General features: G+C 46.1%; 1 protein-coding gene across 1 annotated transcript; it reads left to right on the top strand.

Annotated features, from left to right (window-relative positions):
* Window positions 1-1,003, top strand: LOC133050637 (beta-defensin 103A-like). The gene is made up of 2 exons (XM_061134927.1): window positions 1-108; window positions 798-1,003. The coding sequence occupies exons 1-2, from the start codon at window positions 51-53 to the stop codon at window positions 941-943; spliced, it is 204 nt and encodes a 67-aa protein (XP_060990910.1). The 5' UTR covers window positions 1-50; the 3' UTR covers window positions 944-1,003.
* Window positions 1,004-18,306: the final 17,303 nt, after the last annotated feature.

Genomic DNA, 18,306 nt, shown 5'->3' with positions numbered 1-18,306 from the left:
GTCAGCGAGCACACCGTCCTGTCCAGTCTCACCTGGGAAGCCAGCCAGCCATGAGGGTCTACTACCTTCTCTTTGGGTTGCTCTTCTTGTTCTTGCTGCCTGTTCCAGGTAAGATGGGCTGGGAAATGACAGGACTGAATGGATTGAGAATTTGTCAGTCAGAGTCAGCCCTCTCCATTCATTTGGGAATTTTAGATAAACTAGTTTTGTTGCTTGAGAACTGGACATTACCAGTTTTTCTCCTTTATTTTACTTGACAAAGACAATCAAGAAGCTCAAAGTAGGGTCTCCATCCCTTCTGATTCACTCTTAAGAGACTAATCAGCTCACAAACCATCCCTCTATGGGAGGACTGTTATACCTATTCATGAGACAGGAAGAAAGTGATTTAAATCTTTATTTATTTATTTATTTATTTTAAAATCTTAATACAACAGGAGAAAAGGAACTTAATCTGAGGACAGAAGCACAGGTTCCCTTTTATTAGCTTAGCAGTTGGAGGTAGAGTCTTTAGGCCTCTTAGGGACCCGGGGGACCATAGTGGCCCCTGGCTCCCAGGTATCAGTTCACAAAGGGGCTGCCACGGTCACACCACTTTCTCAGCTGAGTCGATCCCACAGAATCATTGTTAGCAGCTAGCCCCACCATCTTCTTTACTCCAGATGGTAAAGAAAGAGGAAAAAGACATACAAGAACAGAAAATGGCAACACATAACCTATTAGAGAGATTTCAAAAGCCTTGGACTTGCACCTCAGCCTTCCTAAAACGTTCCGTGTGCTCCGTTTCTTCACCGCAGGCAATGGCGGAATCATAAGCGGGTTACAAAGGTATTACTGCAGAAGAAGAAGCGGGCAGTGTGCTCTGATCGGCTGCCTTCCAAATGAGGAACAGATAGGCTGCTGTTCCCTGAGTGGCCGAATATGCTGCCGGAAGAAGAAATGAAAAATCCAGAAACAGGAGGAGAAAGTTGCATAGTGTGAAAATGCCTCCTTGAAGACTCCAGAAGCCAAATCAAAGACTTTTTACAAAATTTAGAGCTTGATTATTATCATGATTATTTTTTAACATTCTGTTTATTGTGCTGCTTGTTACCAAATAGGCAACTTAAAAAATGTTAATGACTCCCCTTTAATTCAAATAAAGTATAATCCCTAGAGGAAGCCACAAGAGGCTCTCAACTGATGTTCCTAAGATTGTCAGATTTTATTCCTCTTTCATAACTTTTACCCCACAGTGACACTGGACCACTTGTTCTTTCTGAAACACTTCCTTTGCCTTCTGTCACCCATCTTAGCTTCCAGGCTGTCCATCTGTCATAGCATCTCCACACCAAATCCATCTCTGAAACTTCAGGGCATCCCTGAGGGTCTTTCCAAGTCCTCCTGAGCACTTTACAGCTCAGAGACACGGGATCCTGGCTCCTCCTCGACCTTGCCTTCAGCTTTCCTCTCACTCTTGCCTCTGTTCTGACTGACCTCAGGCCTGGATAAAAATCTCTCCTCCAGCTATGTCTCCAAACTCATCTCTCAGGGGCACCTTAACTTCTACCTCCTTCTTAAAAACATATTTGTTTCCCCAACGAATATGATCTTTCCTTGTAAAAGGGTTCTGATCTGAGTGCTCCATCTATGAGTCCTGCATGATTTTTACATTCACTACATTTGCATATTTCCAATCTCCATATTTGGCTGCAGGATTTTGAAGGGCACTTCATCATTTAATCACTCCTGGCCCAATTGTTTTCACACAAAACCTGCTCAACAAGTGTTTATTGTGACCCCATGGGCTGGGGCCCACCAGGCTCCTCTGTCCATAAGATTCTTCAGGCAAAAATACTGGCGTGGGTTGCCATGTCCTCCCTTATGAGAGCAGAAGAACACTCCAAGGCCCTGTAACTATTCAGTGGTCTCTAGAGGTTGATACAGAATGATTCCAGCAAATGTGGTGGCAGGCCCATCACCCCCAACAAGAGCCCCCAGTCAAGGAACTGAGTTCTCAGGAAGAAAGGGCAAACACTCAAAGACAAGAGCTTGGAACCCACAATTCAGCGTCTAAAAAAAAAAAAAAAAGGACGTGATGGGACTGTATGCTTCCCTTCTACAGTACACAACTAAGGAACCAGGCAAAACCTGTGAAACCACTGATTCAGACTCTGGCACAAGCAATGCAGGACCATAATTGAGGAGAGTAGAATACAGGTGAGGTGAGGGACTTCCCCACTGGTCTGGGGCTGGGATTCTGTGCTCCCAAGGCAGGTGGCCTGGGTCCACCCCTGGTCAGGGAACTAGATTCCACATGCTGCAACTAGATTCTGCCTGCCGTGATTAAGGTCCAGGGCACACAAATTAATGAATTCGCTAATTAAATTTTTTAAATCCTGTGCTTAACCATTTATAAAAAAAGGAAAAGGAAACAAGTCAAGTGACACTTATGGCATCTCCAGCCTCTACAGATTTCCAGGCCTAAAGCATAGGGAACAAGAACTCAAACAGGCCAACAATTCTCCTGAGTTGAAGAGAGTGGGGTCAAAGTTCAGAGAGTGCAGACATCTTCACTTCTGGACAGAAAACCAGCAACGGGCATCAGGATCAGGGCTGTGTGCCTGTGTGCTAAGTCGCTTCAGTTGTGTCTGACTCTTTGCCACTCTGTGGAGTGTGGAGTTGCTGAAAGCATATGGGAAAACTGTGGTTTTCATTCAATTCTAAAGCTGCTCTAAAACAATGAAATCTATGATACTAGGTGGAAAGTTGGATCCGCCTTACGGGATAAACTGTGATGCTAAGATTCAAGACACTATCTTAAGGAAAGAGATGATCATTTCAGTAGAGAAGAAAAAAACATCAAGAATCAGATATAAGTTATCTGTAATAAACCCACTTGAGATATCATATATAAAGGGAAATGGGTTAATAATGAAAGGATGGAAACAGATCTGCTGCTGCTGTTGTTTAGATGCTCAGTTGTGTCCAACTCTCTTGAGACCCCTATGGAATCATCCAGGCAAGACAGCTGGAGTGGGTTGCCATGCCCTCCTCCTGGGACTCTCCCCACCCAGGGATCAAAACCATGTCTCTGCATCTCCTACATCTCAGGAGATTCTTCACTGTTGAGACAACAGATATGCTATGGAAACATTAATTTAAAGAAAACATAGGAGATTGTATGGTTAATTAACAGGCTTCCTGGTGGTTCAGATGGTAAAGAATGTGCCTGCCACGTGGGAGACCTGGGATCGATTCCTGGTTTGGGAAGATGCCCTGGAGGAGGGCATGGCAACCCACTCCAGTGTTGTTCCCTGGAGAATCCCCATGGACAGAGGAGCCTGGCAGGCTACAGTCTATGTGGTCACAAAGGGTCAGACACGACTGAGTGACTATGCATGGAACACAATCAAGTAACTTTTAGAACAAGGACCAGATATAGAGAGGGGTATTTATCCTAATGATAAAATGTTTAATTCATCAAGAATACATATTATTACTGAATCAGAATGTACTTAGCAAAGGAAGTTTAAAATTCTTAAAGACAACCCATATGAATAAGCATAGAAACAGACAAATTAGCAATTACAATTGGAATTTCCCTGGCAATCCAGTAGTTAAGATCCCTAGCTTTCAATGCAGGGGGCACAGGTTCGTCCCTGCTTGAGCAAGTAAGATCTCTTATATCATATAGAAAATTCAACCCAAGATAGATTAAAGGTTTACAAAAACCACACAACTCCTAAAAGAAAGCATAGGAGAAAAATTCTTTGGCATGGGTCTCCACAAGGATGGTTTTGAGCTTGCCAACAAAAGCACAAGCCACAAAAACAAAGCTAGACAGTAGGATCCCATCAAACTGAAAACTTCTGCACAGCAAAGGAAACAATGAACAAACTGAAAAGACGGTGTTCTTTTAGCGCTCCAGGGATCTCTGAGGCTGGAGGAGACCGCAACAGCGCTGCGGGCAAGAGAGTGGGGTGAGAGAGGATGGTCACATCCCAGGTCATGTCTGAGTCCCTGGGATGGCCACCAGGTGTGGGTACGTGACTTCACATAGGCAGGAATTCAAGAGCCAGTCACGGTGACGTGAAAGAAGGTCAATCCAGGGAGGAAACACTCTATACAGAGAGCATTGGCCATCCTGGAAGGCAAGCGCAGCACCAGGGTATGGGGCAGTCAGTGTTTACAGGGGTGGGTCATTTCATAGGCTGATGAGGGGGAGGAGTATGCCAGCTATTTTGCAGAAAGGGTGGGGATTTCCAGGAACTGGGTCAGCACCCACTTTTTGACCTTTATGGTCAGCCCTGGAACTGTCATGGTGCTTCTGGGTGTGTCACCTAGCTGCCGAATTTCAAAGGGATTTAAAAATATATATTTACTTCAAGTCTTAGTTGTGGTATGCAGGATATTCACCTCAGCACACTGGCTTTGATGGCCCACGGCAAGTGAAGGAAATGGCGACCCACTCCAGTATTCTTGCCTGAAAAATTCCATGGGCAGAGGAGCCTGGTGGGCCAAGGTCCATGGGGTCTCAAACAGTCAAACATGACTGAGGGACCTCACTTTCTTTCTTTCACGTGGAATCCTCCTTCCCAGGCCAGGGACTGAACCCACATCCCCTGCGTTGCAAGGCAGATTCTTACAACTGGACCACCAGGAAGTCCCTATCATTCTTTAAGAGGTAGTGCCCCGCCCACTTCCGGTCTCATCTGCACCAGATAGCGGGCCTTTGACAGCGCTATGGGACCTCTCGCCTTACAGGAGAATGTCCAGGTGAGGCTCTCAGGACGCTGTGTTGACTGCAGGCGGCAGGCAGGACCCTGTGAAGAGAGGGTGATTTTGCTCCAAGTTAGACGATTGCCACTTAGCATGCTGAGGCCTTGGACACACATTTTTGTTGGATTTGCAGTCAATTATAATTGACTTTTTAAGTCAGTTTTGCCTGTGGCCTCACACATGGCTTTCTAGTCCTCAGGACCATCTTGTATAAAACTTGGGTCATACCTACCTGGTGGCTTTGTTTAGGGGAACTCAAAGTGGTAACTTGAATACAAGTGGCCAGCTACTGAGCAAGGCTCATTGCAAAATATAAGTGTGGGACAAGTGCAAAGAAAAAACTACTAAAAGTGTCAGTGGGGGAGCACAGAATTAGACTTAGCCCTAGTCCCCTTCTGAGGACAGGTCTGACTGGGGTGTGACCCAAGTGACCATCAGAAGCCATGGCACCCACCCCATCCACAGGAGAAGGGAACGGGGAACAACGGCCTCTGCCCATTAACACCCAGGGCTCTGTGCTGAGAACACCTGAGTTTGTGGAGTCATAGATTGAAGGGCTTTGCTCTTCAAAACCTTATCTGTAGGACTGGGACACCCCTTCTTGCCTGAGGAACTGATGCACTCTCCCAGAAAGACACTGCCTCAATTTCCTACACACAGGTTAAAGGTTTGGGGACACAGCATTTATCTTCCCTTTAAAGAATGAAACCCTGAGTTGACTCTCAGTCCAGGCATGAAGCAACCATGATCCACATGGCCTTGTTTGTCTTTTAAACTGTGAAAACTAATAATCCATTTAGACTTTACCTACAATGAACCCTTCCCGCTATCTTATATTAAGTCATCTCTGGTTTCTGGTGAGCCACCCCATGGTTTCTTGGGTGTGTGACCTCCTTGCTGAAGCAACAGGACCCTTCCCTGTTGGACAGAGATGCCCCTGGGCTTTATCTCCAGATTAACAGCTCTGTAAAGGAGTCGTCTTTAGATCTCGCCTAGGAAAAATAAGCCACTGCAATTGGAGAATTCCTACAAGGGCCATGTCCCACTAGTGAGGAACTGTGGCAAGAAACTCTCTTGAAACTCACCATGGCACCCTGCAAGCCTTTTGGAAACTTCCTCCTATGAAAACTCATGCCCGGTCTTACACATAAAACTGCATCATCTTCCTTACTGCATCTTTCTTAAAAGAAAAAAAAAAAATCTGCATCTTCCTTAGGAAAAAAAAAAAAAATCTGCTGTGCTGCCAACCATATATCATTAAAACACACCAATTTTTATTTTGTTTACTTATGCAGGCTACATCAGGTCATTGTTCTGGCATGATGGTTCTAGTTCCCTGACCTGCTATGCTTGGGAGTACAGTCTTACCCACTGGACCATCAAGGAAGTCCCAGAAAACAGCATTTTTAAAAATTACATTTAAAAAACACTTTGAATTGGAGCATAGCTGACTAATAATGTTGTGATGGTTTCAGGTGGACAGCAAAGAGACACAGCCATGCATATACATGTATCCATTCTCCCCCAAACTCCCTTCCCATCCAAGCTGTCACATAACATTAAGCAGAGTTTCCTGAAAAACAGCATTTCAAGAAGATCCAATATAGACAACGATTTAGTCTCACTTCTTTCTCCAGTGTAGTATCAGAGCGTGTATGTAAATTAACCCTGTAGCATAGATTTTGACTGCAAGGTCCATAAATAAACAGATACATATATATATCTTATGTGTCAGTTCAGTTCAGTTCAGTCACTCAGTGGTGTCCAAGTCTTTGTGACCTGAAAATGACAGCACGCCAGGCCTCTCTGTCCATCACCAACTCCCGGAGTGCACCCAAACTCACATCCATCAAGTTGGTGATGCCATCCAGCCATCTCATCCTCTGTCGTCCCCTTCTCCTCCTGCCCCCAATCCCTCCCAGCATCAGGGTCTTTTCCAGTGAGTCAACTCTTTGCATGAGGTGGCCAAAGTATTGGAGTTTCAGCTTCAACTTCAGTCCTTCCAATGAACACACAGGACTGATCTCCTTTAGGCTGGACTGGTTGATCTGTATAAATGAGTAGATGATGTCTACCTCTCTCAAATATCATTTACAGCTAAAGCTCTAAACCAAGCTAAAACTAAACCCAGTTTCTCCTTATCAGAAGACTAACTGATTATGCTAATTACATCCAGCACCTGTGGCCCTCCATTTCTGCAGGAGCCACATTCTATATCTGTTATCCTTTAACTGAGTCTAGCCACATCCTGATACTTTATCACATCATAAACCTCCCCTTGTAGTTTAATTTCCCTTCTTTGCTCTGTTACCTCATGTTGATACTTAACTTTACGGTACACTCTGTTTGGAAGCCAACCCCTAGTAGTTTCCCTTCCCCCTTCTGTATTACAGGAAGTAAGTCGCCAGGAAATTCCAAAAGGACAATGGACCCAACAACCAGGACCAACTGCCAGACCCAAAAACCAGCTACCTGACTCTGGCCTATTGACTGTTTCCAGACAGTGCAAAAAGAGAGCATTCAGGACCCTAACACCTTTTGTGGTGTATCTCCAAACCCTGACTGTGAGCACCAATTGTATGATGCCCTCGATTCCCAACGGAGGAGAGGCAGGCTCCTTGAGGTAAGAGCCTACTGTGTTCTCCTTTCTGCCAGCTTAAGGGTTAAAGCCATCTTTCCCTTTGCTCCAAACTCTGTCTCCACAAGTTTTATTCAGCTCCGGTGGGCAGAGAAAACCAAGATTTTGGGGGCAACTGTTGCTGCCAACCCGTAACAGGCTAGCTGGCATGGAGAGAGGGTGGGACCACTGGGCCTCTTCCCTCAGTGCCCCAGGGGCCAGAAAGATGTGGCTGTCTCTGTGGATGCCGGGAGTCAGCAAGTCTTGCCCAGGGAGTGAAACTGCCTCTGAATGACTTAGTCCCTATTTGGGCCTGAAAGAGCCTTTGAGGAACAGAGTGTATGTGATAGTTGCTTAGTTGCATCCGCCTCTCTGCAACCCCACAGACTGCAGCATACCAGGCCCCTATGGCCATGGGATTACCCAGGCAAGAACACTGGAGTTAGTTACCAATTCCTTCTCCAAAAAAACTAAAGATATAACGAAAGTGAAGTCACTCAGTCGTGTCCGACTCTCTGCAACCCCATGGACTGTAGCCCACCAGGCTTGTCCATCCTTGGAATTTTCCAGCAAGAGGACTGGAGTGGGTTGCCATGTCCTTCTGCACAGGAAAACAGTGGGCAGATTCAAAGCCCTGCAGGGATGAGGGTGGGGCTGGGGAGCAGGTAAGCCAAGGTTGAGCAAGAAGTCTATGCCCCTGCCAGGGGAGACAGACCCCTGGGCCTTGCCACACACTTGCCCAACAGCTGAACTGACTTTCAGGGAGAAGCATCTGGTCAAAAGGGAGGCAGGAAAGCTTTTTCTGGGGTTTTCAACAGCCTCATTAGCATAAGAGAGACTGACCCTGCTCTGTGCTATAAAGGCCACTCCCAGGACACACAGAAAGAGACTCAGTTAACCAGTTCATAAGAACCAAATCCACAGCCAGCGAGGAAATCCTCCCGGAACCTGGGACCTTTATAAAGCGGCAAGCGCAGCCTCTTCTCCAGCGTCAGCCCCAGAGCTCCGGCCGCCAGCATGAGGCTCCATCACCTGCTCCTCGCGCTCCTCTTCCTGGTCCTGTCTGCTGGGTCAGGTGAGCTCCTGGGAGCGCCGGGGGAGCCTCAGGCTCGCTCTCCTGTTTCTACCTTCTTCTGTCCTGCTACCCTCATCTACACGTGGTCAGACTAAACCCACCGTCTGTGATGCTTTTGAGAAGCCAGCGCTGAGTCCCAGTAGGAGGAGGGGTCTGAGAACTGCCCTGCAAAGTTCCTGGCTGTTTCTAAGCCACTCTAGCGAGTCAAAGCTTCTGAGCCCATCTCCTCATTGGTTTCATGAGGAGGAAACAGAAGATGCCTTTGTTAAGTGACTCTCCTTTTTATCTTTTTCATAAAAGCAAGAAATCTGATTTTGTCCCATGACAGAAGTGCAGAATGTCGCTTTATAAATCTTTCTACTTGAAGGGTGGCGGCTCTGGGCAACCAGAGAAGTCCAGAGGAGAGTCAGGCCGTGCCTGGGTGTTGGGAGCTGCCCTTGGGCCGCTCGGTGCTAACTCTCCTCAGCAGGAAGGTCCTCCTGGACACGTCGCTGACGATGCGACCCTCGCTCCACAGCTGGGAGGCAGCACATCCAAAGCAGTGTGCAGGATCGGATGTCTAATTTTCATCTTACCTTTGATATTTCCAGAAATAGGATGAAAATATGTAGGAAGAAAGGAAGGAGGGAAGGAGGGAGAGAGAGGATGCGGAGACTGAGACCTGACAACTGATTAGATGTCAGAATGAAGTTGAAAAGCCCTTGTCTATCAGTGTTGTTTATGACTGTAACCCAGCTCTTACACAGTGGCAGGGAGAGAGGCCAGGGGTTTAAGGATGCCGGCCGCTCAGTGCCCGGGACCCGGGTTCAATCCCTGTTGGGGAAACTAGAGGGACCAGAGGTGCCTTGTGGTCAGGAGGAAAAAGGCGTGTGACGGAGATGGAAAGGCCTCTGGTCAGGAAGAAACCACAAAGGGATGAGGAGAGCCTATGGGGAAAGCCGGAAGGCCACTGATCCAGAGGAAACCACAAAGGAAGGAGGACAGGGGCTGACTCCCTCTAGCGCTGAGAGCTCTGAGTCAGTAGAGACAATGATACAAAACTTTTTTTTGAACCATTATCAGTTTCAGTTGTAAGTTACGTTGAGAGTAAGTTCTCTTTAAACAGTTCTTACACTTTCAGCTGCATCTTTTCCTCCTATCTCAGCTCCACTTCTTGACTGACTCCTTGTGTTGGAAAACTAAACAGTGAAAATAGATGGCCGCGGGCTGCTTCTGACTCCTGGCCAGAAGGTGGATGTAGCAGAGCTTCCAGGTCTTTACCCTCGTGGTGGAGCTGACCCCGCACACAACGGTGCTCCTCACGCCCCAGTCCCTCAGCCTCTGCTTCTGGAAACGTGAGGGTCCACCAGAGCCCGGGCAGGGTCAGCGTCTGCCTGGAAACTGGTCCACGGTGTCCTGGACTCACATCGTGGTGTCACGAGGCCGTGTCCTCATCTCAGCACAGAAAGCCCCAGGGCCTCGCTCAGAGGGCACACAGCTGCCCTTCTCGAGATGCCGCTTTTCCTGCTGACACGTTTTTTCCCTCTCTTTCTCTTTTTAGGATTTACTCAAGGAATAAGAAGTGGTGTAAGCTGCCGTTGGAATAGAGGCATCTGTGTGCTAAACAGGTGCCCTGGAAGCTTGAGACAGATTGGCACCTGTACCTGGCCCCAAGTAAAATGCTGCAGAAGGGGATAAAAGAAAGCGAAGAGGTGGCCAGGACTGATGCGGAGTCAGAAACTGCACCCTTCGACAGAGCGTCTAAAATTGAAACCAGAATAAATTTTGTTCAAAATTAAAGAATTGCCCACTAGTCACTGAGGTTGTTGGGTGATGTCTTATCCCAGGCGAATTCTGAAATCCCTGATGATGCTCTCTGAGCTCCTTACGGGAACCATCGGGGGATCGTGGTGGGTGCTCTGATCACCCTGTTCCTTGGGGGCCTGACCTTCCCCAGCCCCTCTGTCTGCTGTCCTTCCTGCTTCGCGGCCCAGGGCACCCTGGCCTGCCCCTCGTCTCCCCTCAAACATGCACCCCAAGGATCCAGAATCACCATAACACCAGTCCTGTAGGAAACCCCCGACCCGTGCTCAGGAGGAAAACCCCTCCTCTGTCCCCCTGCAGCCCTCACTTCCGTTTGGTTTATGCTTCTTACTCCTGCCTGTGCACACATGGATACACTTCCGATTCCCTTTTGGGCTGTAAGGTCTCTGTAGGCATGGACTTGTCCTACTCCTGCATGTGCCGGGCATTGAGCCGAGACATAGCTTCACCAATTGTCATCAGTTGAATGACACAGTTGACAGGGACAAAGCGTGTCGCTCTGTGAGGACATGATACTATGCAACTAAATGCAATGGAAAAACAAGTCCTGTGGAAGCACAATTCAGTGAAGACAACACAGCACGGAACTCAGAGCCCAACAAGGCAGGGTGAGCACGCAGACCTCAGCCTGCCTACAGTTTCTTCAGAGCGTTTGCCAGTTAAACCAAGAGCCTTGCTGGTGCATGCGGTGTGTGTGAGCAGCTCTCTGGTCTTCACACTAACTCTTCCCTCAGTGCAAGCTGAGGTCACCAAGGGGATTGTGTTAGGAGACAGGGCCTTTGGGAGGTGATTTGGTCATGAGGGTGGGACCCTCCTGGGTGGAATGAGGGCCTTTATGAAAGAGACCCCAGAGAGATCGCTCACCCTTGTGCCCTCTGAGGACACAGGGAGAACAGCGCCGTCCACCAGCCACCTGCTCTGTCTTAATCCTGGAGCTCCTAGCCTCCAAAACTGAGAAGTAAAAGTCTGTTGTTAATAAACCACCTATTACAATACCACATGTAAAATAGATAGCCAGCGCGAATTAGCTGTATCACTCAGGGTACTCTGATGGGGGATCTGCGACAAGCTGGAAGGGTGGGATGGGGAAGGAGATGGGATGAGGTTTCGGGAGGGAGGAGACATGGGTGAACCCTTGGGTGATTCTTGTTGATGTATGACAGAAAACCTTGAAATTCTGTAAAGAAATCATCCTTCAATTAAAAGATACAGTGCAGAAAAAGAGCCCCCTAGCCTTTGGTGTTTCTGTTTTGATAGCCTGAAAGAGCAGACACATGACAAGTGAGAATTGTAGCACAGGTGGAATTAAGGTACCTAATCATTGGGGCTTAATATAGGGAAATGACATGGGTTAACTGACTGTGCCCAATGCCATCTCCTTACAAGGAGCCTTCGACGTGGAGGAGGGATGCAGCTCAGTATCAGAGAGATGTGCGCTGAGAGCCTAAACCAGCGTCGGCTTGCACTGACGTGGAGTGGGGCCATAAGCCAAGGAGGGCAGGCAGCCTGTAAGTGTGAAAAGGATGGAAGCCTCCAGAAGGAACAGCGTCCTGCTGACACCGTGATTTGAAGCCAGCGAGACCCATTTGGGACTTTGGATCCTCAGAACCACAATAACAAATATGTGTTCCTTTAAGCCACTTAGCTGGTGGCAATTTGTAAAGCTGTAACAGGAAATCAATACAACAATCGCTTAAAATCATGCCTTGAGCCTAAAATTAGGAGCTCGAAAGAGACAAACCTGTGTGTGTTGATGGAGGAAAAAAATGATAATGGCTGTCAACATTTTACTCAGCTTTATATTTCTTTTTTCACAGAAATGTCCATGGTGCATCTGCCAACTCTTTTTCATCTCAATGGTTGTATTTGGGACTCATTCTTACACCTCATATATCTTATATCCCTTTTATCCTTTATTTTTAATTATTTTTATCATGGCAAGTTTATCTGACATTGAGTGTGGTTTGGTGGTACTGTTTATTAAACTTTTATCATATTCTTCATTGGGATTCCAATTTTTAATTTTTGCTTACTTTTTAAGTTTTATTCTAAATGTATCTGCTGATGTTTTATTGCCATAACATTTCTGGGTGTCATGTTGGACTCTTGCATGGGAGAAATGCTCTTCTCATTTCAGCACCAAGAGGAGGATGGCTTTTCCATGTGACTCATGAACCAAACAGTTTCCTGCTCTGGTCCATAGCCAACCTTTCCACCTGGGGCCTTGATCTCATTTCTCCTGCTTACTTGTGGGTGAGGCCCAAATCAGCTCTACCTCTTGCCTCCATCTACTCAATCTATGGTGAAAGCAATGACACCCCACTCCAGTCCCCTTGCCTGTAAAATCCCATGGATGGAGAAGCCTGGTAGACTGCAGTCTGCGGGGTCGCTCGGAGTTGGACATGACTGAGCCACTTCACCTTCACTTTTCGCTTTCATGCACAGGAGAAGGACATGGCAACCCACTCCAGTGTTCTTGCCTGGGAAAACCCAGGGACGGGGGAGCCTGGTGGGCTGCCGCCTATGGGTCGCACAGTCAGACACGACTGAAGTGACTAAGCAGCAGTAGCACTGCATCTATAGAAACTAATAGCAGGGATTGACCTGGCGTCCAGTGGTTAAAGACTTCATGCTGCCAATGCAGGGGGCTGGAATCCATCCCTGGTTGTGGAACTAAGATTCCACATGCTAAAGAAGAGACCAAAAGTTCGAAAACAGACAAACAAAAAACACCCCCCAAAAGCCAGTGTTAAAAAAAAACAAACCTAAAACAATGAAACAGTTCTCCTTTGACCTGATGGCAATCATGAGCTCGGTCTTCTTTGCACTTAGTATTTCAGCAAAACTCTTCAGAAGGAGTGTCTGCAGCCCCACTTCCTCTCGTCACTCTCAGGGTGGTTGGTACCATCAACTCTGGCAGGTCCCCCACCTTTCCCCCAGGATGACTCCTGCCAACAGGGATCACGAGGCATCCTGTGTGACCTCACTCAGCCCTTCCCCTGCCCTTTGTTGACCTGGCCCCTCACTGTGGGGCAATGGACAGGGGCTCTTGGCTGTCTCTGTCTGAGTGGACGGGCCGCAGTGCACCTGAGAAGGGCGGAGGAGCCAACTATAAGGTAGATTTTCATGAGAGAGAGAGACATCGGTGGTTGAAGAAAGGGTGGGAACAGATGCATAACATTTAGGGAGTCAGTGTAAAGGATTGCTTTCCCTATAAGAGTAGAAGAGAGAAATGTGACCCAATGCTTTTAGTTTATACTTTCTTTTCTATTATTATGAAAGTACTGTTGCTGGGGCCAAGGAAATAAAACCCTCACAGCTATTCTGTAGAATTAGGTAAGACTTACTGAAACAGCTTACTGCAAACACTCATTCTATTTTTAGGTTGATGTCACTAAATTAAAATAGATCTCCACTTAGTGAAAGATTCAAATGCTGATCAAAATATTAAAAGTGAAAATATTTTATTGCTAAGTTGTCTCAGGACAGAGAGAAATGTCAGAACATACAGTTCATGTAAGATGGAAGAGAGGTGGGTGAGTGAGGGCTAGAGACCATGACGTATTATGACAAGCTTTGACCTGTTATGTTGGGAATGGGTGAGTGGGTGCTTGTGCTTGGTAACTTTGGGATAAAGCAAATTAATGGGCTCTCTCCAGACCCCCAAAACCCTAAGGATTATACCTAAGCCTTCCTTCCTTTTCTCCTTGCCTCCTTCCCTCCCTGATTCCCTCCATTCATCCATTTATTCATTCACCCATAGGTTGACTTTTCCATACTAGGATCTTGTTCATACAAAGGTTTGACTGACCGCCTGCTCTATGCCAGGAACTGATCAAGATGTGAGATAATAAAACAGGACTTGTTACTTTAGATATTTACATATAAAGAAAAAGAGAGATATGAACACTGTAAAACAAAACTGGGATGGAGAGAAGGAAGAGATGGAGAAAAATTTCAGTTATTTACCTGGTATGCGTGTGTGCTGAGTTACTTCAGTCTTGTCCAACACCTTCCAACCCCACGGACTACAGCCCATCAGGTTGCTCTGGCCATGGGATTTCCCAGACAAGAAAAGTGGAGTTAGTTATTTGACATCCAGGGGATCTTGCTGACCCAGAGATCAAAGCTGCATCTCCTGCATTGGCAGGTGGGCTCTTTAGCACTAGGACCACCTGGGAAGCCCTACAGCTAGTACCCTCTTATGCTTTTAACTTAAGAATATGTTGATGTAATACCTCTATTAAGAAATGCTCTAGCCTATAAAGCCTCACCTGGTGGTGTTCTGTGCAAGAGATGACCTGGTAAGCTTGCTTAGGATGGATCAGTCTCTCTGGAAATGGTAGCAAGAAATATGTTGAGAGTGCAAAAGGAGAGAAGATCATTTCTGTTTCCAAAATTCTTTTTGCTTTTTAATTGCAAAAGGTGTATGGGGGGGGGGGCGGGGGGGTGCAGTATTTATTCTGAAAGGATAAAGAGACAGATGCAGCGATATGCAAAAAACTGAATAAAAAATGAATAATTTGTTAATAGAATACAATTTTTAATGATTTTTCTCATAAAAAAAAAAAAAAACAAAACAGAAAAACCCAAACCTCAGAGCCATAAGGAGAAGTCACAACGAAAGTGCAAATCCTGACTTCCTGCAAACCTCTTCCTTTGCAAAAGGGAGACACTTGGGTCTGGGACGCTGAGTCCACAGATGAGACACCCTCACATTACTCCCAGGCCATAACTGAATATCTCTATATCTGGGACTTCCCAGGTGGCACAGTGGTAAGGAAACACAGGAGACCCAGATCCGATCCCTGGATCAGCAAGTTCCCCTGGAGTAGGAAATGGCAACCCACTCCAGTACTCTTGCCTGGAAGATTCCATAAACAGAGGAACCTAGTGGGCTACATCCCCCGGGGTTGCAAAGAGTCCATCCAGACAGAGCAGAGTACCACCACCAGTCGGAATACAAGTCCTTTCTCTCTACCTGTTGGTCAAACTCTTTCCCAGATCATCTGCCCAATTCAGGTGTGCCATCAGACACTGCTGGGTCAACCTGGAATCCAGAAAGCTCCTCTTCCATCATGAGGCTCCTATACCTTCTCTTCCCCTTACTCATATGTCTTATCCAGATGACACCAGGTAATCGGTGGCTAGGCTGGCTACAAACTCGGAACTTGGAGTAGGGAAATCCAGGTTGATTCCTCATTCAGTGATATGCTGAAATATATAGTGACTGAATAATGTATCTGAAAGAAGCATGCATATACAATATGCTCCGTTTTTCAAATAAGGAAAGAGAAGCTTAAAGTGAAAAATAGTCTCCCATGATAGCCCTTAACTAGTTGGTAGTAAGTCCATAAATTGTAAAGCTGATAGACAACATTTACAGGAGACTTTACAGATTCCAGATCATTTCATGTGACTAACAGTAACACTAATAATAATAGTAAATTATATTGACCACTTCCTCTTTACTGAGACACCAAAACTTTTAATATCTTATCCCAAATGTATTCCTCCCAGCGCTATTTACGGGATAGGTGTTTTTAACCCCGTTTTTCAGCTGGGACTTAGAAATAAGGTAATTTGTTCAAAGTCATGCAGGTTCTGTGAAAAATAGCCTTGGTAGCTTGATAGGGATTGCACTGAATCTATAGATTGCTTTGGGCAGTATAGCCATTTTGACCATATTGATTCTTCCAATCCATGAACACGGTATATTTCTCCATCTGTTTGTGTCCTCTTTGATTTCTTTCATCAGTGTTTTATAATTTTCTATATATAGGCCCTTTGTTTCTTGAGGTAGATATACTCCTACCTAAGTATTTTATTCTTTTTCTTGCAATGGTGGATGATATTGTTTCCTTAATTTCTCTTTCTGTTTTCTCATTGTTAGTGTATAGGAATGCAAGGGATTTCTGTTTGTTAATTTTATATCCTGCAACTAAACCACAATGAGGTACCATTACATGCCAGTCAGGATGGCTGCTATCCAAAAGTCTACAAGTAATAAATGCTGGAGAGGGTGTGGAGAAAAGGGAACCCTCTTACATTGTTGGTGGGAATGCAAACTAGTACAGCCGCTATGGAGAACAGTGTGGAGATTTCTTAAAAAACTGGAAATAGCACTGCCATATGAACCAGCAATCCCACTGCTAGGCATACAAACTAAGGAAACCAGTCTGAAATAGACACGTGCACCCCAATATTCATCACAGCACTGTTTATAATAGCCAGGACATGGAAGCAACCTAGATGCCCATCAGCAGATGAATGCATAAGGAAGCTGTGGTACATATACATCATGGAATATTACTCAGGCATTAAAAAGAATTCATTTGAATCAGTTCTAATGAGATGGATGAAACTGGAGCCCATTATACAGAGTGAAGTAAGCCAGAAAATAAAGAACATTACAGTATACTAACACATATATATGGAATTTAGAAAGATGGTAATGAGAACCCTATATGCAAAACAGATAAAGAGACACAGATGTACAGAAGAGGCTTTTGGACTCTGTGGGAGAAGGCGAGGGTAGGATGTTCGAGAGAACACCATGGAAACAAGTATATTATCTAGGGTTAAACAGATCACCATCCCAGGTGGGATGCATGAGACAAGTGCTCAGGCCTGGTGCACTGGGAAGACCCAGAGGGATCGGGTAGAGAGGGAGGTGGGAGGGCGGATCCGGATAGGGAATACATGTAAATCCATGGCTGATTCATGTCAACGTATGACAAATACCACTACAACATTGTAAAGTAATTAGCCTCCAACTAATAAAACTGAATGTTAAAAAAAAAAAATTCATGCAAGTTGTGTGTAGGGAGGACTGTAACTCAAGCCCAAGTTGGTTTGATTCCAAAGACCATGTTTTTATTAAATATTCAACAATCCCAAAAAAAAAAATTTACTTACTGAATTATATGAACAACATATTTATAGATTTGTTTAATATATTTATATATATATAAATTTATATATTTGTGTATATAAACAACAAATACTTTAGCTTGAGTGTGCTCTCTCCATCACTTGGGACATACTTATCCTACCAGATTATTTGTTGATCACCTGAAATCCAAGTTAAACTGGGTGTCCTGCATTTTCCCTGGAGCCCTCCTCAAGTGACAGGATGCTCCAGGCTGTGCTGTAGTGACAGTGCCTCCAGATCATAGGATCTAAAAAGAGCCAAAGATGATTCTTGCTCAAATGCCACCAACCCATGAGGGACCAGGTGCATTGATCACGCCCCACCTCCGAGGAACAGCCACCACTGTGGGTGCTGCTGGTCCTGTTGTCGAGGAAGATGCTCTCAGGACTCTCGTGCTGGTGATTAAGGGTCCCAGCCCTGAAGGGAAACGTCAGACACCTTCCTGACTCACGAATTTGGTGGTTTTCAGACTGCAGTAAAGAATAAGCTATGTTTGACCTGAAATGCCACACTCCATCACAGGCCAAGGACCCAGGGCAGAGTCTCTGGAATGCAACCCACCTTCCTTCCCTTCGCACACTACTTAAAAGCTGATTCCATTTCAGGCATATCCAGGCAGGCTCAGGGCATGACACACCCCAGTCTACACCTAGATTCTGAATGCACCAGCCTTGGACTGGACTGATGGGGCTCAGGCTCGCCCAGGACTTTAGAAGAAGGCCAAAGCTTAGAACACACAGTGGGCACAGGTGAGCTCCCAGCTACATGCCCCAGGACTGCATCCAGGAGTGGGCAGGTCTTTCCCATCTCAGACAGTCAGACCTGAGCCAGCCCTACACGAGCACCCAGAGCTCAGAGGCAACAGAACAAGCATGTGCTCACATCAGGCACTGAGTCTCCCTGAGGTTTGCAATTAACTCCTGGGGAGAATGCGCATGGTCTGCTTTGTAAGGGACCTTGGCATGAAGCATCAGGAAATACATCATATTGTCATCACTGCAATATTACAGGAATTGCAGCTGCTGAATGCTTCTCCCTATGGCTGTGGACCTGGAGCCTCTATAAAGTGAGCGAGCACACCGTCCTGTCCAGTCTCAGCTAGGAAGCCAGCCAGCC

Source organism: Dama dama, chromosome 32 (genome assembly GCF_033118175.1).
Source record: "Dama dama isolate Ldn47 chromosome 32, ASM3311817v1, whole genome shotgun sequence".
Taxonomy (NCBI): domain Eukaryota; kingdom Metazoa; phylum Chordata; class Mammalia; order Artiodactyla; family Cervidae; genus Dama; species Dama dama.
Note: the sequence above shows the minus strand (reverse complement) of the source record. Positions and strands in the feature narration are given on the sequence as shown.

Excerpts from the sequence above, each read along its gene's own strand:
- LOC133050637 (XM_061134927.1), top strand. The coding sequence starts at position 51 with ATGAGGGTCTACTACCTTCTCTTTGGGTTGCTCTTCTTGTTCTTGCTG. Across the intron at positions 109-797 it reads GTTCTTGCTGCCTGTTCCAG|GCAATGGCGGAATCATAAGC; the intron begins GTAAGATGGGCT and ends TCTTCACCGCAG.